Source organism: Eumetopias jubatus, unplaced genomic scaffold (genome assembly GCF_037043125.1).
Source record: "Eumetopias jubatus isolate StellerSeaLion01/CBP00866 unplaced genomic scaffold, mEumJub1_p1.0 scaffold_7, whole genome shotgun sequence".
In the NCBI taxonomy this organism is placed as follows: Eukaryota; Metazoa; Chordata; class Mammalia; order Carnivora; family Otariidae; genus Eumetopias; species Eumetopias jubatus.
This window is the reverse complement of record NW_028274813.1, coordinates 75,566,771-75,587,609: the sequence shown is the minus strand read 5'-3', so window position 1 is coordinate 75,587,609 and position 20,839 is coordinate 75,566,771. Positions and strand designations below refer to the sequence as shown.

Below are 20,839 nucleotides of genomic sequence, written 5' to 3'. Positions count from 1 at the left end.
TATGGCTTCATTGGTATTACTGAATGATTTTTCTTTATCACATAAACAACATATTTATGATTTTTCTTTATCACATAAACAGCCATATTTCTGTCTGTGGATTTACCATGCAATGAGCAAGATAGAGACCATCTTTACACTTGTCTTTATCTTTACTCACAAGAGAATCTCCTGAAAGATCACATACTAAACATCTGAATTCTTCTGTTACCTACTCAAGGCTAGGAAAATCACACCAACCATATGCTATTTTGCCACAAACTGAAATTACTTCCATTGACACAAGTATTCAACTAGCTATAGACTCTAAAACCTCCTAACTTTCCTCTGGTTTGATACTTATTTCTAGTTGTTGGTTTGTTTATAGGTAAATGTAGAGTACAATGGAAGCTCTGAAAGGCATAGTTTTGTGTAAGTCTCAAGTTCCTAATCAAGATACTTGTTCTTTTTGAAGACATCTTGAAACAAAGGGGAGGCTTGATGTACCATGGAGACCCACAGTCCCTTGGGACCCTCAAACCAGGAAAGAAGGAGAGACAGCTCTAGCCACAGGCTGGAAGGGGGTAAACTAGCTGTTAAGCTTACTGTTGTCACATAGAGGGTCTGGGGGTTTTCTCTCCTAGATAGTTTATTTTCTATGAGTATATATAAGGTTGAACGAACTGTTTGTGATTGCAAGGGAGTCTCAATCCAGTCTCTATCATTCCAAGCAGATGTGCTGCTCCTTGTCCCTTTCCTGAGAGCCAGGGTCTTAGCTCATCTCAGACACAGAAAGGTATTTGTTGTCTGTGTACCTCACGACCAAGTAAATAAAAACCTAGGTTGATGACATACATAATGTAGTCTCCATACAAAATATTATTATTTATATCCAGAACTGTATTAGCAACCTTACCTACCAGAATAGAAGCCTATGTAGTAATCATTGTCCAGGATAATTTTGAAATTTGGCTAAATTTTAGGATTTCTTTTTTTTTAAGATTTTATTTATTTATTTGACAGAGAGAGACACAGCAAGAGAGGGAACACAAACAGGGGGAGTGGGAGAGGGAGAAGTGGGCTTCCTGCTGAGCAGGGAGCCCGATGTGGGGCTCGATCCCAGGACCCTGGGATCAAGACCTGAGCCGAAGGCAGATGCTTAACGACTGAGCCACCGAGGTGCCCTAAATTTTAGGATTTCTAACACCAAAGTAGATATTATGAAAATCTTGGCCACCCTTATATAATTTTTATTTTTTCTCTTTTTCAGCTTCCCTCGGGTTCTTTCCATTATAATTTCTCTCTCTCCTCTTTTCCCCACTTTTCTTATTTAAAAAAATGCTTCATGTTCTGAAAATCTCTGAGTCAGGTCTCAGCTTAAATGAGTTTCCTAGGGAAACCTTTTCTAATGCCCAGATTAGATTAGGTAGCTCTAGTCAAAGTATTCATAACTCATACAATCAGTTTAGTCATTAATTATGGCATGAAAGGAATCATGTTTATATTTTTACTCTTTGTCCTCCTCTCTGCCATTAGAGTGGATGAGGGCAGGGACATATCTGCTTCTTTCTTTGCTAAATTCCCAGGGCTGGCACACAGTAGTAGTTCTTAACAGGTAATTGTCCCCTTTTCGAAGGTTTAAAAAAAAAAATCCCCCCCCCAGTTTTTTGGTTGTTGGTGTTTGTTTTCTATTTCATCAGATACCTTAAATATATTTATGTACAATACAGAATGTTAAACCTGGAAGAGACTGTCAATGCTTATCTAGTTCAATTCTCTGCCCTTTCCCCTTAATTTAAATATGAGAGACCTAAGTCTCAGGTAGGTGCAGTGACTTCCGCATGGTTACATTGAACACAGGTGACAGAACTAGGACCCTCAGTCCAAGTCTCCTTCCGTATATTACATTGGTTCCCCTCCCTTACTCCTCTTTTTGTCAACCCAAGTATCTAATAAGTAAGGAGAAAATCCATCCAAGATGAAAGGGATGTTTCTCTTCTATTTAGTCCAGTCCAAATATCTTAAGTTTTCAAAGCATGATTTGGGGATGATTTAAAAATATTTTTGAAGTATAGGAAACTGCTAAGGGATAACATTTTTTCGTCATTCAACATTAGAGGGCCAGGTACATGTAAAGACGTCAACCTTGAAGTGCGACTTTCCTTTGAGTCACACTGTTACGAGGGGAAGGAGGAAGACAGGACAAAGTTGTGCCTGGGATGCTAGCTAGCATAGTCTGATATGGAATTCATAATCCCAGAGATCTCTGAGGTTGATCTAGCCAGCAGGCAAGTAGTCTTTTCTTCCCTTAACAATACATGAGCCTTCCTAAGACAACACAATTTTTTTTTTAGTAGAATCTTTTTTATTCAGGAAAAAAACAAACAAACCAAAAAACAAAAAAGTTTTCTAACCACACACAGGAGGAGTTTGGGTAGGGGGAGGTGTCTGTCCATCCAGCCCCAGCCCCTAGCCCATGTGGTTTTGGCAGCAGTAAGGGGTGTGGGGTAATGGTCCTCCAAATAAAAATGCTGTATGTGTGTATCTGGGAAGGAGAGGGGTACAAAAGCCGTGGGAGTGGTGGGGGGAAGGGACGGACGAGGTCAGTACTGGGAACGCCCCAGGTGGGAGGCCATTTCATAGCATTTCTTGTTATCATACCACCGTGGACACCTTCTTCGCCCATCAGCAGGACTAGCGTCTTGGCAGTCATGGCGACAGTGATGTTGAAAGTGGGGGCTCCCCCAGTGCTCTTGGTACGAAGATCCATGGTAAATTCCCCATCCTGCAGCAGTGAGTCCCGGATAACAGAACATTTCTGGCCCCCAAGTGTCAGCCCGTTCACGAAAAAACTTGATCTGTCTTTGCCAACCAGGACACCATCCTCAGCTGGTGTGATGTTGACGAAGGTTTTCCCGGGGACGGCGGCCCAGACGGAGGGTAAGACCTCAGAGTCCACGATGGCCGCGTCCTGACAGGTCCCGTCCACCATGAGGTTGTCGATGTAGGCGTCCCACCCGGCCATGGCACTGCTACGGGCGCTGCTCTCGGCGCTGCTGCGGGGGTCGCGGCCAGGGCTCGGGGGGCCTCGGGCTGGCGGGCGGGGGGAGGCGGAGAGCTCGGGGCACGAGCTGCCGTCCGGACCGCGGCTCTGCTGGCTGTGCCGACAATACGGTTTTCTTAGAGAAAAATGCTTCACGCAGAGAAGGAAGTAGGGATTTGAAAAAGCCATCCTGAGCAGGAAGCATTATGAGAGGTAGTAGGATCAGAGGTAGTCCAGAGAGGTTATTAGCCTGGTAGCCAAGTGTGCTGCTATTAAGAGTTCTCCTTATTCTCATGTGGGAATGAGGAGTTAGTAGAGAGTGCTTGTATGAGATTGTGATGTCTTAATAGTACATCACTTGTAAGAACCAGGGGGAAATATTTTTTTATTCAGCCTTAGTTTTTACATTAAGAGACTGCTGCTTTGTATTTTCTTAAAAAGAATGTGGTTAAGGGGCACCTGGGTGGCTCAGTCAGTTAAGCATCTGACTTCGGCTCAGGTCGTGATCTCGGGTTGTGGGATGGAGCCCTGGGTTGAGCCCTTCGTTAAGCCCTGAGTGGAGCTCCATGCTCAGCAGGGAGTCTGCTTCTCCCTTTCTCTCTCCCTCTGCCCCTCCCCTGCGTGTGCTCTCTCTGTCTCTCTCTCAAATAAATAAACAATCTTAAAAAAAGAATGTGTTTAAAAAAAAATAATCTGGTTTAGAAAAGCTATGGAGAGTAAGTAGAGAAGAGCAATGCAATGATGGAAAAGATGAAAACAGGTTTTAAAATGTTTTTATTATTATTCACATGGAAGAGGTAAAGCTAAAGAATAAATCAAGAAACATGTAAACAGAACTTTGATCAGCTGTTCTCAATATGTACATAACACAAGTGAGACAATAAGCTTGTTACATAAATGGAAAGCTAATTATATAGTATAAAAAGATATATTCTTGATATGATTTTAAAAACACTGTGAATAGCTACTTGAATTTAATGTTTTAGGGACTAACTTTTCTGGAAGGGAAAGGCTGGTTATACGACCAATAGGCAACACTTGAAAGTGTGAGAGATTTCATCTCTTGCTTTGTTAGTAACCATGGCTGAAATATATTTTGAGGGGGCCTCTGTAGAACACAAAACAAGAAAAAAATGTTTATTTTTTAGCTTTTAAGAGCTCTTGCGTATTTCTTGTGAAATAGAATCATTCATGAGCTTAAAGAAACTAGTGAACAAAGAAGTTCTTCTCCAAGTAATCTAAGAACACCCCAAAAGTCATTTTAGCTTTCTATATTTCTTACAATCGTTCTAGGTTGGACTGAATCAGCCAAGGAATATTTGATTTTCCTTCTGCCTTGGTTATGCTGTGTAAGCATTCTTTTTTAAAAAAGATTTTATTTATTTATTTGACAGAGAGAGACACAGTGTGAGAGGGAACACAAGCAGGGGGAGTGGGAGAGGGAGAAGCAGGCTCTCCGCCGAGCAGGGAGCCCAATGCGGGGCTCCATCCCAGGACCCTGGGGTCATGACCTGAGCCAAAGGCGCCCCAGCTTTGTAATCATTCTTTAGAGAATATCTCACCAAATCTTATAATAGTTGTTTAAAAAGCAGGGTGGAAGATTTGAATGATCTAAATTCTAGGACAAAATCTAACACTATTTAAAGGAATACAATAAAATGCAATAATCAACAATGTAAAAATCGCAACTAGCATCCAAGCAAAAATTCTCAGGCATAATTTGCAACGGCATGGATAGAGCTAGAGAGTATTGTGCTAAGTGAAATAAATCATTCAGAGAAAGAGAGATACTATATGATTTCACTCATATGTGGAATTTAAGAAACAAAACAAATGAGCAAAGGGGAGAAAACAGAGAGGCAAACCAAGAAACAGACTCTTAACTGTAGCGAACAAACTGATGGTTACCAGAGGGGAGGTGGGGGGATGGGATAAATAGGTGCTGGGGATTAAGGAGCACACTTGTGATGAGCACCCCGTGTTGTATGGAAGTGTTGAATCACTATATTGTACACTTGAAACTAGTATTACACTGTATTAATGAACTGGAATTTAAATAAAAACTGAAAACTAAATACAAAAAGAAAAAAATTATAAAGTAAGTGATTAGTATTAGATGTTAGTGGTTAAAGGTTAGGGGTTAGGGTTAAAGTTAGGGATTAGGGTTACAGTTAGGGTTAGGGTTGGTGTTTGGGTTAGGGTTAAGGTTATGGTACATGCCTGGAATTTTACAGTTCAGAGACCTCTCCAGAGGGTTAGGGTTAGGTGAGGTGTTAGGGTTATGGATAGGGTAAATTTTAGGGATAGTATTCAGGGTTTGTGGTTAGACGTAGGAGTCAGTTATGGTTTTGGGTATGGTATGTGCCTGGTATTTTCAGATGAGGTATCACAGAGAATAAAACCCCAAACTTCTGCTGGGGTTACTGTAAGAGTTCTGGTTAGAGTTAGGGTGAGAATATGTGCCTGGTGTTTTGCCATTCAGAAACCTCTCCAGAGGGTTAGGATTTGTGGTTCAGGATTAGCGTTTGGGTTTGTTTTAGGGTTTTGTTTAGGGTTGGTTTTAGGGTTAGCATTGGGTTTGAGTTAGTGTTTGGGTTAGGGTTAAAGTTAAGTTAGGGCTTAGGGTTTAGCAGTTTGATGTTAGGATATGTGCCTGGAAGACATAAGTATTTTTTTAAAAGATATATTTATTCATCTTAGACAGAGAAAGAGAGAGAGAGTGGGCACACGAGCATGGGTAGAGGTAGAGGGAGAGGGAGAGAGAGAATCATCAAGCAGACTTCCCACTGAGCAACTGAGCACAGAGCCAGACTCAGGGCTGGAACCCAGAACTCTGAGATCATGACCCAAGCAGGATCCAAGAGTCAGCAGCTTAATGGATTGAGTTACCCAGGCACCCAAAGGAAGATATAAGGATTTCTAAACATATGTGTGAAAGCATGTTGGAATAGCTCTGTGCTTAACTCATTAAAGCTACACTGTGCAAAAAAAAAAAAAAATTCAGGCATACTATGAAGCATAATAATATGACCCCCAGAAGAAAAATAAATCAACATATTCAGGAATGACAGAAATGATGGAAATACCAGAAAAGGATGTGAAAATCTCACCAAGGCATATAACAATTAAATTGTTGAAAACCAGTGATGAGAAAAACTTAAAGGCAGCCAAATAAAAAAGATTCATTGCATATAGAATGAGAGCAAATGACTTTTTTTTAAAGATTTATTTATTTACTTATTTGAGAGAGAGAGGAAGAGAGAGAGAGAAGGAAAGTGCGCACAAGCCTGGCGGGCAGGGGCAGAGGGAGAGGGAGATAGAGTCTTTAGCAGATTCTGCTCTGATCACGGAGCCTGACATGGCGCTGATCTTATGATCCTGAGATCACAACCTGAGCCAAAACCAAGAGTCAGACCCTGAACAGACTGCACCATGCAGGTGCCCCACAAATGGCTTCTCTTAAGAAACTAAGTAATCAGTGCAATCCCTATCAAAATACCAAAATACCAATAGCATTTCTCACAGAACTAGAACAAATATTCCTAAAATTTGTACAGAACCACAAAAGACCCTCAATAGCCAAAGCGATCTTGAGAAAAAACAAAACTGAAGGTATCACACAATCCTAGATTTCAAGATATACTACAAACCTGTGGTAATCAGAATAATATGGGACAGGCACAAAAATAAACACATAGATCAATAGAACAGATTAGAGACCCTATAAATAAACCCATACTTATATAATTAATATATAACAAAGGAGGCAAGAATATGCAATGGGGAAAAGACTGTCTCATCAGCAAATTGTGTTGAGAAAACTGGACAGCTACATGCAAAAGAATGAAACTGGATCATTTTCTTACACTATTCACAAAAAATAAGCTCAAAATGGGTTAAAGACCTAAACGTAAGACCTGAAACTATAAAACTCCTAGGGGAAAGCATAGGCAGTAATCTCTTTCATGTTGGCTTTAGCAACATTTTTCTAGATGTTTTCCCAGCCAAGAGAAACAAAAACAAAATTCAACTATTAGGACTACACCAAAATAAAAAGCTTCTGCATAGCAAAGGAAACAAAACAAAAAGGCAATCTAATGAATGGGAGAAGATATTTGCAAATGATATATCTGATAAGGGGTTAATATCCAAAATATATGAAGAACTTATACAACTCAACACCAAAATCACAAATAACCTGATTAAAAATGGGCAGGAGTGCCTGGCTGGCTCAGTCGGAAGAGTGTGTGACTCTTGATCTCAGGGTCATAAATTTGAGCTCCATGTTGAGTGTAGAGATTATTTAAATAAATAAATAAATTTAAAAAATGGGCAGAAGACCTGAATAGACATTTTTCCAGAGAAGACATATAGATGGTCAATAGACACATGAAAAAGATGCTCAACATCACTAATCATCAGGGAAATGCAAATCAAAACCGCAATGAGATATCACCTCACACCTGTCAGAATGGCTAGTATCAAAAAGACAAGAAATAACAAGTGTTGGTGAGGATGTGGAGAAAAAGGAACCCTTGTGCACTGTTGGTGGGAATGTATGTTGATGAAGCCACTGTGGAAAACAGTATGGAGTTTCCTCAAAAAATTAAAAATAGAAATACCTTACCATTCAGTAATTCCACTATTGGGTATTTACCCAAAGAAAATGAAAACACTAATTCACAAAGATATATGCACCCTTATGTTTATTGCAGCATTATTTACAGTAGCCAAGATATAGAAACAACTTAAGTGTCCATCAGCAGATGAATGGATAAAGAAGAAGTGTTATAAATACATGATGGAATAGTATTCAGCCATGAAAAAGGAAGATACTCTCCCATTTGTGACAACATGGATGTATCTAAAGGATGGTATGTTAAGTGAAATAAGTCAGACAGAGAAAGACACACACCATATAATTTCACTTACATGTGGAATCTAAAAAACAAAACAAATGAAGAAACAGGAAACAAACAAAAAAACAGACTCTTAAATACAGAGAACAAACTGGTTATTGTAGGTGGTAGGAGGGGAGGTAGGTGAGAGGGATGGATGAAGTAGATAAAGGGGAATGGGGGGTAGGTGAGGGGAGGGGAGGTAGGTGAGGGGGATGGATGAAATAGATAAAGGGGAATGGGGGGTACAAACTTTCATTTATAAAATAAAGAAGTCACGGAGATGAAAAGTACAGCATAGGGAATAAAGTCAATAACATCGTAACAAGGTTGTCTGTGACAGATTGTGACTACACTTATTTCGTGAGCACTGAGTAATGTACAGAATTGTTGAATCAATATATTGTATACCTGAAACTAATGCCACATTGTATGTTTATTATACTTCAATTAAAAATGTTTATTTTTGTTTTTGTTTTTTTTTTAAGATTTTATTTATTTATTTGACAGAGAGACAGAGTGAGAGAGGGAACACAAGTAGGGGGAGTGCGAGAGGGAGAAACGGGCTTCCTGCTGAGCGGGGAGCCTGATCCCAGGACCCTGGGACCACAACCTGAGCCGAATGCAGATGCCCAAAGACTGAGCCACCCAGGAGCCCCTGGTTTTGTTTTTCTTAAAAAAAAAAAACCCAAAAACACAAGGTGAATCACAATCCCATTTTGCTATGTATTGTCAAATGGTCAATCTCCCTCCATCTTCTGTGCTCTTTGACAGGAAGCTGATCTGTGATTTTTGGTCACATCTTCTCTCATTAACCCAAGGTGCCCACAGTTATTTCTAAGAATTCTCAGCTTTGTTCACAAACCATGGCCTTCCACGAGCAAACTGCTGGCAAGCCTCTGTAAATGCTGTGCTGTTTCAGATTTTCATATCTTTTTTTTTTAGATTTTCATATCTTTATATGAGCTGCTCCTTCTGTCACTGCTCAAAGTCACATTATCACCCAACTATTACCTTTTTGATGAAGTCTTTTCATACTTTCCACTCATATCTTATTATTTATCTTCTATGTGGAGCTTTTAATACTACATTTATCCTCTATTTAAAATATTTCTTTACATTTCTCTCATTCACGGACTATGAATTCTTTGAGGGAGATTCCATGTCTCCTCTTCTTCCTCCTTCTGTATAATTATCATCTGTAACAGAACTTGGTATATTAGAATCTCAATTAGTGTTTTCAGAAATAATGTGAATTCCTTAAAATTTTCACCCTTTTCTCTACCATCCTGATCAATGGTCTTTGAACGTGTAAAGAAAAATATTTTGTCATAAGAACTAATTAGATACTACAAAAGTCACAAGTGAAACAGGAAATATAACCATATTCATAAAAATCTTATAAATATTTATTTGGAAGAGCAATGGGCATTTAGAGGTAAGAATATTGATAAGACCCTTAGATAGATGAATAGGTAGATTCAGGATAGTGTCAAAAACAAAGAGTCTTTATGTTTTAGTTGGCTCTTTTTCTTGGATTGTTGTATTTTTTTAATTTTTTTAAAGATTTTATTTATTTATTTATTTGACAGAGAGAGACACAGTGAGAGAGGGAACACAAGCAGGGGGAGTGGGAGAGGGAGAAGCAGGCTTCCCGCGGAGCAGGGAGCCTGATGTGGGGCTCGATCCCAGGACCCTGGGATCAAGACCTGAGTTGAAGGCAGACGCTTAATGACTGAGCCACCCAGGGGCCCCTTGGATTGTTGTATTTTCTAAACCCCAGAATATACTGTTTTTTCTTTTTTCAACCTGTCCAAATGCATATATCTAGAGAATAAATATCCAATTTTGTGTGTTTGTGTCTGTCTTATATGTATACAAATGGGAGAAGAGTAAAGATGATTTTCAGTAAAAAAGCAATTAAAAGAGGGTCGCCTAGGTGGCTTAGTCAGTTAAGTGTTTGACTCTTAAGCTCAACTCAGGTCTTGATCTTGGAGTTGTTAGTTCAAGCCCTTCACTGGGCTCCATGCTGGGCATAGAGCCTATTTAAAAAAAAGTAATCAAAAGATATTTTCATGAATCTTAGGACTTCATCTTCACCTCAAGCCCTGAGGTAAAAAACAAAATGAAACAAAAACAAAAACAAAACCACAACAACCTGATAAAACTTATTTATTCATGAGGGAGCTCTTCCCCTACGTGACTCCTTAATTGTCTCCTCTTACATTGCTCTGGGAAAATCAGTCTTATTCTGAGACCATTCCCAGCACAGACTGAAATCATATTGGTCTTCCCTCTGCTATGTGGTACCATTTTTGACTACCCTCTGTATTGCTAATTAGCTATCTCTTTTCCACTCCGGGGGAATTTCAAATAGGTCCACATGCCAGGTGTGAGTTTTCTGAGGATGCTGCTATTTCAGGTCTGCTAGAAAACAGGTGGGTGAGAAGGACAGGCGGAACAGATACAATCATTTTGTTGTGTTTTGTCAACTGAGATGTTTTCTGGTACTAAATCAGAGTTTGAAATCACCACTGAAGATTTCAAACTGTGATTTAGTTGTGGTCCAGAGGAAGAGGGCACTCAGAAGAGAAAGAGTTGAGAAGAGTAGTTGAGTCAATGGGCAGGGTTTGAAAAATATTCTGCAGGGAACTTATGTTGGTCTTTATTTTTTTTTTTAAAGATTTTATTTATTTATTCAACAGAGAGAGACACAGTGAGAGAGGAAACAGAAGCAGGGCAAGTGGGAGAGGGAGAAGCAGACTTCCTGCGGAGCAGGGAGCCCAATGCAGGGCTTGATCCCAGGACCCCGGGATCATGACCTGAGCTGAAGGCAGACGCTCAACGACTGAGCCACCTGGGCGCCCCTATGTTGGTCTTTAAAAGGGATAGAGAGGTATTCAGTGTCACATATTCAAGGGTACGAACCATGATGTGGAAGAGTCAGGCACGATCCAGGAGGCAAACAGGAGTGTAAATGACATTAGGATGCACATAGAATATGTAGATTTAGGTCAGATTTAGTCTGGCAGTAAACATCCACTCCAGAGTTGGTAACAGTGTCTGGTTTTGGTGGTGGAACACAACTTCTATGTGGACCAAGCAAACAGAATTATGCAATTTAGCCACTGTTTGCCAAAGAAGCAGGAATTGCATGTTCTTTCCTCTGACATTTAATTAGTTATTATAATAAATGACTGAGGAGAAAAAATCTGAAGTAATTGCTGAGGTGAAATATTCTAATTTATTTCATTGGACCCTCGTCTTCCTGAAGGATTCAGAAAACCTTGATATCTGGGTTATTTGTATGTCCATTGTCTCATTCAACAAAAAGTACTTCCCCAGCTTCTGTTATGTTTTCAACATTAACCAGAGTTCTGGGAATACAGAGAAAAATACACAGTTTCTTCCCCCCATGAGCTGGACTCGTGGGAGTAGGAGATAGAAACCGAAAGTTATGTTCCATCACTGCCTCTGGAGCAGGAACAGCTGAGAGGTGGAGAGGTAAGTAAGGGAGGAATACCACTTAGGGAAATGTCTCATTAGAAAAGAAGTAGAAAGAATGGGGAAAACTTTGGTTTCTAGTTAAGGATCTGCCATTCTCCACAGCAGATGAGGCTTTCTGTCAAATATTTTCTTTCTTTTTTTTTTTTAAAGATTTTATTTGTTTATTTGACAGAGAGAGACACAGCGAGAGAGGGAACACAAGCAGGGGGAGTGGGAGAGGGAGAAGCAGGCTTCCCGTGGAGCAGGGAGCCCGATGGGGGACTCCATCTCAGGACCCTGGGATCATGACCTGAGCCGAAGGCAAACGCTTAATGACTGAGCCACCCAGGCTTCCTCTGCCAAATATTTTCTGAGAAGGAAAACTCAGGTCCTTGTCTTTGTGAGGTTAGCTTCTTTCTAAAAGCCTTCTACTGGGTGTATGGCTAGGGCACTTTGGAATTTTCAATATTTAAGCTAATTTTTAATTCCTTTCCTGTATTTTTCCATTTGGGCATGTTAGTCTCTAGTCTCAGAACTTGAGGGAAATTTCACTCTGTTTCCGTTTTTCTTTCTCTTCTCCATGATTCTTTTTATCACTCTTTCCCTATTACTTACTTCTTCACTTAATTTTTGTTTTCTTTATCATTAAATTGTTTTTTCTCTCCACTCCTTACCATCATTCTTCTTCTCTTTGTATGTTTTCTTTATCTTCATCTTCTAAAATATCTTATTTTAAACAGTTAAGTTGAAATTGCAAAGGAATTAATTCAAATTAATTTAGCAAACATTGACTTCCTAGAATGGACAATTCTGCCCTCTGAAACTCTCCTAGGATGAAAATAGAGATGAATAATGCAGAGGTCCTGCCCTCTAGTGCCTGGAAACACAGGAGCCAAGTCATGCTCATGTAACTATACTGCAGGACAAAAGGTGCTGTGCTAAGTAGGAAGTGCTACGGCAGAGCGAACAAGATTTTTTTTTCCCTGCTAGGATAATTGGGGAGGTTTCATGAACTGGGTGGCACTTAAATGGGGCTGTGAAAAATGAACAACATTTCAAGATAGATGAGGCAGCGTTTTTTATTTGGAAGGGAGAGTCTGAAGAAAAGGAGGAAAGTTTCAGAGATGCAGGGTCTGTTTAGCTGAACATAGGGCGAGTTGGTGCTGGGGCCCAAACACAGAGGCCCTAGAATACCTGGGTTGTTTATCAGTCAATGGGAAATCTCCAATTTGGATTAGTAGAGAGGCACAGCCAGTGTTTCTGGAATACTATTTTGCTGTAGAATAGGAGGGGCGGGCAGAGACTGGGAACCAGGAACACTCTGGATTTTGCAGGAACCTTGTATTTTCCTTTTTTGGCTCATCAGTCCTCACTACTGTATCATCTTGAAGCTCTGGTCTACTGGTTCATCCTCTATTTCTTATTGGTTTCTCTTCTCTGCTTCCCTGGATCCCACTCCATCCCAACCAGATTCTAGATAAATCATGGAAAATTTTGATTTTTTTTTCTTTTTTAAGTAGCAAAACTGCAGGATGTCGGATGATCTTTTCCTTGGTTTGAGGGCTTTTCATTTACTTATTTAAAGGTCTATTTATTTATTTGAGAGAGAGCGAGCTCGAGAGTGCGAACAGGGGGAGGGGCAGAGGGATAGGGAGACAAGCAAACTCCCCATTCAGTGGGGAGCCCAATGTGGGGCTCGATCCCAGGACCGTGAGATCACGAGCTGAGCCGAAATCAAGAGTCAGTCAGTCACTCAACCAACTGAGCCATCCAGGCATCCCTCTTTTATTTATTTGCTGGTGATATCAAATGAAAAAAGGGACAGTAATAGGCAGAAATCATTTTATACATCTGCTTGAAAATCTATAGTTCAAAAACCTCATTGACAGTATATCCACTAAAAGACAGACCTTCTGATCTAGTACAGTTCAGATTCACCTGTTACTACTTTAGTGTTCTTACTATAACAAGAAGCCTTATTATAGCATGTTTGTGTCTTCACAAATTTTTTTTCCCTTTTCCTTTCCTGACTTAGAATACATGGCCCTTGTATTTTGCAAGGCTAAGCCTTCTTATCTTTATTTTTTATTTCATCCATTTCTGCTACTCCAGAGCCTTATGACCAATTACCTCTGGCTGTTGTGCGCTTTCATATTCTCCCCCACTGGTTCCTATGAAACACTCATTTCTCCTGTTTATTTAATCATTAAAAAGTCCCTTTATTTTGGGCTCTCTCCATGTATCCTTCTCCTCCTTTATTTTTAAATTGTATACTCTCAAGAGACTAACTTTCTTAACAGCCTACGTTTACCTTAACCCTGGGCAGTCTGAGTTCCTCCCTCTATTATTCATTTATTCCATAAATATTCATGGAGCACATCCGATGTGTTAAATTCTAGGCACTAGGAATACATTAGTGAAGAATTCCTAGCAGTGCCTTGCTTTCAAATACCAGTTTTCTTTTGTTGATCCCAGAAACGCTGAATTAATTCTTATTCCTCTTGATTCCACTGCAACACTATTCACCTTCTGAAATAATCTCATTTCTTGACTTCTAGAGTTCTGAACTCTCTGGTTCTCTGGAACTGTTTCTTTCCCTGTTTTTGTTTCTTTTTCCCAGACTTATTTTATTTATTTATTTATTTATTTATTTTAGATTTTATTTATTTATTTGACAGAGGAGACACAGTGAGAGAGAGAACACCAGCAGGGGGAGCGGGAGAGGGAGAAGCAGGCTTCCCATGGAGCAGGGAGCCTGATGTGGGACTCGATCCCAGGACCCTGGGATCATGACCTGAGGTGAAGGCAGACGCTTAACAACTGAGCCACCCAGGTGTCCCTTTTTCCCAGACTTTAAATCTTGGGCTTTTCTCATAGCATATTTGACTTTTCCTCTAGATACATATATTTCTTGTGGCTTCAGTGATCACATCTATGCAGATGATTTCTAAGTCACCTCTCTAGCCTTAGCTCCTTTAAAAAAACCAACACTACTTTACAGGTATCAAGTTCTTCAACTTAAATCTCCATTATGGAGTATTTCATTCCCCATAGTCTGGCTTTCTAGGGCCTCTGCAATCTGTTTTCTACTTATCTTTACCTTTTATCTCCTATGTTCCTCCTACACAACCTTGCACAGAAGCCATAAAAGTCATTGTTCTCCACCCAAAACTGCTGCTCACTCTCACTGCTGTACCTTTGCACATGCTGTTCCCCCCGTCTGGAATATCCCTATCCATCTTCTTTTTCTGTTATTTTTTTAAAAATTGTGAAATATTCTACATACAGAGGAGTGTATAAACATAGGTATATTAAAAGTAATGTGAATTCCTGTGCACTCATTACTCAGGTTAAAAGAGTTTTTCTAGTGCCTTATAAAGCTCCTGTGTTTCTCTGTTTTTGTTCCTCTCCTTCCTTTCTACAGTTAACCTCCATGTGGTTTTTGTGTTAACAATCCCTTGCTTTGGGATGCCTGGATGGCTCCGTCAGTTAAGTGTCTGCCTTTGGCTCAGGTCATGATCCTGGGGTCCTGGGATGAAGTTCCCCATTGGATTCCCTGCTCAGTGGGAAGTCTGCTTCTCCCTCTGCCTGCCTCTCCCCCTGCATGTGCTCTCTCTCTTTCTCTCTCTGACAAATAAAATCTTTAAAAAAATCCCTTGCTTTTTCCTTTCCTATTATTCTGTTATTTATGTATGCAAAGTAGGCAAAAGCAAAATAAATGTGCATTGTTTAAAGAAGAATACTACTGGATGTCCACCTTTCACTTAACACTTTGCATGTCTAGACTAGAATCCTTCATCTCCTGCCCTCCCTGCCACCTGGGTTTTCCTTCAAGGAGGGATTTGCTGCCCAGCCATGGGGAGTGCCATCAGCAGATAGCCTTGAGGTCACACCCTGACCAGAGCAGCCCATATGTGCTGGAAGACTGAGTGAAGGGAAGTATAAATGCCGAGCTATTTCCAGCCCACATGGGGCACTCTCATGGAGCAAAACTCCCTACAGGGCTCAGCAAGGTGGGGATTTGTTGGCTTTGCATCGCAGTTAGACTTTGTCTTTTGCCCAATCCTGCCTCCTCTGACTTCTCCTTAAAGGTGTTAATCTCTCATGATCATCTTGTACACTAACCTCCACCTCAGTGCTTGCTTTTGGGAAACCCAGACTGCTATACTGCCCCACTTTTCCTCCTTTTAGCAAAATTATTTTTATTAATTTTGCATCTAAATCCATGGGTGATGGGGGCGTGTGGGTGTCTCCTTCGGTTAAGTGTCTTACTCTTGATTTCGGCTCAGGTTGTGATCTTGGGGCTGTGGGATCGAGCCCCAGTAGGGCTCCACTCTCAGTGGGGAGTCTGCTTGGGATTCTCTCTTCCTCTCTGTCTGCTTCTGCCTCCCACCCCCACTCGGGAGTGTGCTTTCTCTCAAATAAATAAATAAATCTTAAAAAAATCAAATCCGGGGGTGATACTGCCCTGAAATTTTTTTTTTCTCATACTGCTCTGGTCAAATTTTAGTATGGACATTATGTTAGTCTCATAAAATAAGGTAGGGAAGAAAATTTTCTCTCTTTCTTTGCAGTTTCAGTAGAATTATAGTTATTGGTTCCTTGAATTTTTGGTAGATTTTGCCATAAAAACCGGAATTGTGTTTGCTGGAAGATTTTTAAAATTCAACTTAAATTTTTTAATCTCTTTAATGCAGTTATAGGATTATTTAGGTTTCCTATCTTATTAATTGTGGTCCCCACAGAAAACAGCACACTTAAGTAGAGTAATAGAGGGAAGATTCACAATAAGTAGACTATTTAGAAAGATGAGGATGGGATTAAGGGAAACCAGTAAGGCATGGTGAAGCATCCCAGGGTGGTTGCTGGGATCTGCAAAGGAAGTTACAGATGTAGGAGAGGGCTGCCCTGTTAAAAAGAAATGCAGACATTGCCAGCCCGGGGCCTGGAGGGGACTGTCAGGCGATTGATATTCTTTTTTTTTTTTTAAGATTTTATTTATTTACTTGACAGAGAGAAACACAGCGAGAGAGGGAACACAAGCAGGGGGAGTGGGAGAGGGAGAAGCAGGCTTCCCGCCGAGCAGGGAGCCCGATGCGGGGCTCGATCCCAGGACCCTGGGATCATGACTTGAGCCGAAGGCAGACGTTTAACGACTGAGCCACCCAGGCGCCCCGCGACTGGTATTCTTATCTTTCACTCTCCCTGGCCTCTTGTTTCTTGTTAGTGCCTCTCATTGATCAAAAGTAGCCAACAGTGAGAGCCCGGGAGCCCAGTTTATGCAGTCCTTAAAGGCCCTCCCCAGAGGTGTGGAGCAGGGTAGAGAAGGACAGTGGCTCTAGAGTGTCCAGCACGGTGAATTTTGGTAAGTTATGTTTTACTAGATATTTGCTGATGTTATCAAAATTTTAGAATATGTTGGCATAAAGTTGTTTATTATAGTCTCTTATTATGCTTTCAATGTCTGTAGCATCTCTATTTATATTCCTCTTTTGTTCTTGATATTAGTTCTATGTGCCATCTCTCTTTTTTTCTGCTTGATTCATTTCATCAAAGGCTTATCAATTTTACTTGTCTTTTCAAGGAACAGCCTTTGTTTTTGTAGATTCTCTGTAGTTTATTTTTGGTTTCTCTTTCATTAATAGAAAATGTTTTTGTTTTGCGGTTGTGTTTACTACTTTTAAAGATGGATACTTAGCTCATTAAGTTTTAGATTAATTTTAAGCCTTTTTTCTTTCTCTAATATAAGCAGTTAGACTATATATTTTCCTCTAAATACAGCTTTTGCTTCATCTTACTGGATTTGGTATAAAATATTTTATAACTCAGTTTAAAATGTTTTCTTATTTCCATTGTGATTTCATCTTTGACCCAAGAGTTATTTAAAAGTGTGTTACCTAATTTCCAAACATATGAAGATTTTATAGTTACATTTTGGTTAGTTGTTATACCTTAATTGCTCTGGGGCTGGAATATGGTTTGCATGGTAGCAATCTTTTGAAATTTGTTAAGATTTGCTCTATAATACAGCATATGGTAAAGTTTTCTTAATGCTCTATAAATAGTTGAGTATTCTGCATATATTGGGGACAGCGAACTATATAATTCAATTTGACTGATCATGTTTTTATTTATTTTATTTATTTTTTTTAAAGATTTTATTTATTTATTTGAGAGAGAGAATGAGCTAGAGAGAGAGCATGAGAGAGGAGAGGGTCAGAGGGAGAAGCAGACTCTCCGCTGAGCAGGGAGCCCGATGCGGGACTCGATCCCGGGACTCCAGGATCATGACCTGAGCCGAAGGCAGTCGCTTAACCAACTGAGCCACCCAGGCGCCCCTGATTAATCATGTTTTTAAACCTTCATTATGCCGACTGATATTTTGTTGGTTTGTCCTATTGTTCACTGAAGGAAATGTGTTTCACTCTTCCACTATTTCCACAAGTATACAGAATGTCCCTATTTCTTTTGTAGTTCTGCCAGTTTTTTCCTTTTTATGTTTTTAGGCATTTTGAAGTCCCTGTGGGCTAGTAGAAGCAACAATTTATTGCCGTATAATACTTAGTACCTTTGTTTTCCTTTCACTACAAAACTCTATTTAAATTCTTTTCCATTTCTCTCTTGAAGTGGCTTTCTGACATCAGAGGAGAACCCATGGTGAAATTTTAAACAGAGTCAGTAATAACAAGGGAAGTTGGTGGGAGATGAAGTGAGATTAGGACTAATAGATTTAGAGCCTTTGTCAAGTCTACTTAAGTGCCACTTAAATTTGGTTTGACCAAATGAATAGAGGTGGTAATTTTCAAAATTTTTACATTCTCTTAGAAATCTATTTTTTAAAGATTTATTTATTTGAGAGAGAGAGAGCGTGTGTGAGCAGGGGGAGGAGCAGAGGGAGAGGAGAAGCAGACTCCCTGATGAGTGCCCAGCCAGACACAGGGCTTGATCTCATGCCCCTGAAATAATGAGCTGAACTGAAAACAAGAGTCCAACACTTAACTGACTGAGCCACTCAGGCACCCCTATATTCTTTTAAATAGACAGTATGGTGGCTTTGTATTGTGTCAGCTTGCCTAGATTGACCTACATGCTCTAGAATTCCTTTTTCTCTATGTTTCCAACTAGAATACATTGTAAAGGAGATTCTTTTGCAATATTTCTAGGTTGAAGTGAAACAGCAGCCATATTTATAGCTCATACACGTTGTCATTTCTCTGCTGGCTTATCTCATTGGGGTGAGGCAGTGGCCAGGACCGCAACTGCCACACCCTCTTTGGGATCCTTCTTGAGCTTCTCTGACTTGTGGGCCCACTGTGTGTTCAGCTCTGTGGTGGAGGGCCCTGGCTTCTGCAGTACATCTATACCATTGAGGTTAGAGGCAATGAACACTGACACTAATTTTCGTCTGTCCCTGAGGACTTTAGCTTTTACTTGTGTGTTCCAGTTTATTTTTGTTTTCCTTCAATTTACATCCATCTTCCCTTCCTGGGGGCCTGTCCTGTGGACATCAAGCTACGGCATCAGATGCAAAGACAATAGACTTAACAGAAACTGGTGAATCAGCTTCCATGATTATGCAAGGTCAAATCACTAAGAAATACCTTAGTATATTATCTCCTAATGGTCTGCTTCTCTAATGGAACCTTGATGGATATGGCCAGTAATCCCAATTTGTTATTTTTTTCCTGTTCTTTCAGGCAAATTTGGAGCCCAAAGTGACTGAAACCATGGGGGGAGGAAATAATTCGGTGGTGTCTGAGATTGTGTTGGTGGGACTCACCAGTTCTTTGGAGATGCAGCTTGTTCTATTTCTAGTTTTCTCTGTGTTCTATATAACGGGTATTTTAGGAAACCTCCTCATTGTGCTCACAGTGATCTCTGACTCCCATTTACACTCCCCCATGTACTTCCTGCTGGCCAACCTCTCCTTTATTGACATGTGGGTTTCCTCCATTGCAGCTCCCAAGATGATTTCTGATCTTTTCAAGGAGAGAAAAGTAATCTCTTTCCAAGGCTGCATTGCTCAGATGTTTTTCATTCATGTTATTGGAGGAACTGAGATGGTTCTGCTCATTGCCATGGCCCTTGACCGTTATGTTGCTATATGCAGGCCTCTCCACTACCTGACCATCATGAACTTCAGAACTTGTATTTTACTCTTGGTGGTAGCCTGGACCATTGGAATCATCCACTCATTGATCCAACTTGTATTTGTTGTAAACCTGCCATTTTGTGGCCCCAATGAAGTGGACAGCTTTTACTGTGATCTTCCTCGATTTATTAGTCTTGCCTGCACAGACACTTACAGATTGGAGCTCATGGTCACTGCCAATAGTGGTTTCATCTCTCTGGGAACTTTTTTCATTTTGGTTATTTCCTATATCTTCATCTTGGTCATTGTTTGGCAACGTTCTTCAGGTGGCTTGTCCAAGGCTCTCTCTACTCTGTCAGCTCACATCACAGTTGTGGTCTTATTTTTTGGTCCATGTATTTTTGTGTACTCATGGCCATTTCCCACAGTGCCAGTGGATAAGTTCCTTGCCATTTTTGATGTAATTATTACCCCATTTCTGAACCCTGCCATCTACACTTTTAGGAATAAAGAGATGAAAGTGGCAATGAGGACGATATTCAGTCAGGTGTTGAGCTCCAGGAAGCTATTTTAAGTGATTTTGAATCAAGAAAGACAAGCATCTCTAACATTCCCTGACTGTGCTGCAGACATGAATCCAATGAAACACAGCACAGGGATGCTCTACTTACTAGTTTAATTATTAATTATAGGATTTTCTTAATGAGTTTTCTGCCCATAATCAAGGAGGATATGGTGTTCTTTCTTATGTAGTGTGATGGAATAAGAAGTATTAATATATAATTGTTTCCGCATTTTCTCACCTCTCCTTGATAAGGAGGATTTTGGACAGGACTTTCTATCTCTTTTCCTACTCTGTGTTCCAAGGAAAATCCTCACTTGTCAGATTTATTTTTGGGGTTTGTAATGCAGAACCTGAAGAAAAGTGCTTTGGAAATATTAAAAATATTAGAGATAGGTTTTTTTTTCTTTAGAGGTTCTACAGTGAGATGTGTGGGAGTAGCCAAAGTGTGTGAAGAAAATAGATAAAAGACAAAAAGAGCATTTTAAAAAGATATTGTTGTCTATCTCTTACCTTTCAATATATATTGCCCTTTAGTAAAAAAGCAAAGAGCTAAAGTTATTTTGAATTTTCTTTGTGTGTGCATGTGTGTGTGTGTGTGTGTGTGTGTGTGTGTGTGTGTGTTTTATAACAACATCAACCTGAAATTGGATCACTGGGTTATAGCTTCTTAAACTTTTCAACTAATGCATGAATTAAGCCTTATAATTACTCCAGTTCTTTCAAAAGCTGTATTCCTGTACTGTCATGGGATTTAAATAATGGGGGCCAGGTAATGG

At 40.0% G+C, this 20,839-nt stretch overlaps 1 protein-coding gene and 1 pseudogene across 1 annotated transcript; one reads left to right on the top strand and one right to left on the bottom strand.

Moving 5' to 3' along the window:
* Positions 1 to 2,582: 2,582 nt before the first annotated feature.
* LOC114221409 (profilin-1 pseudogene) lies at positions 2,583 to 3,019 on the bottom strand (annotated as a pseudogene).
* Positions 3,020 to 19,133: 16,114 nt separating this feature from the next.
* LOC114221370 (olfactory receptor 4F21-like) lies at positions 19,134 to 20,072 on the top strand. Its single transcript, XM_028119490.1, has one exon. The coding sequence runs from the start codon at positions 19,134 to 19,136 to the stop codon at positions 20,070 to 20,072; it is 939 nt and encodes a 312-aa protein (XP_027975291.1).
* Positions 20,073 to 20,839: the final 767 nt, after the last annotated feature.

Coding starts and splice junctions, on each gene's coding strand:
- LOC114221370 (XM_028119490.1), top strand. CDS start 19,134: ATGGGGGGAGGAAATAATTCGGTGGTGTCTGAGATTGTGTTGGTGGGA.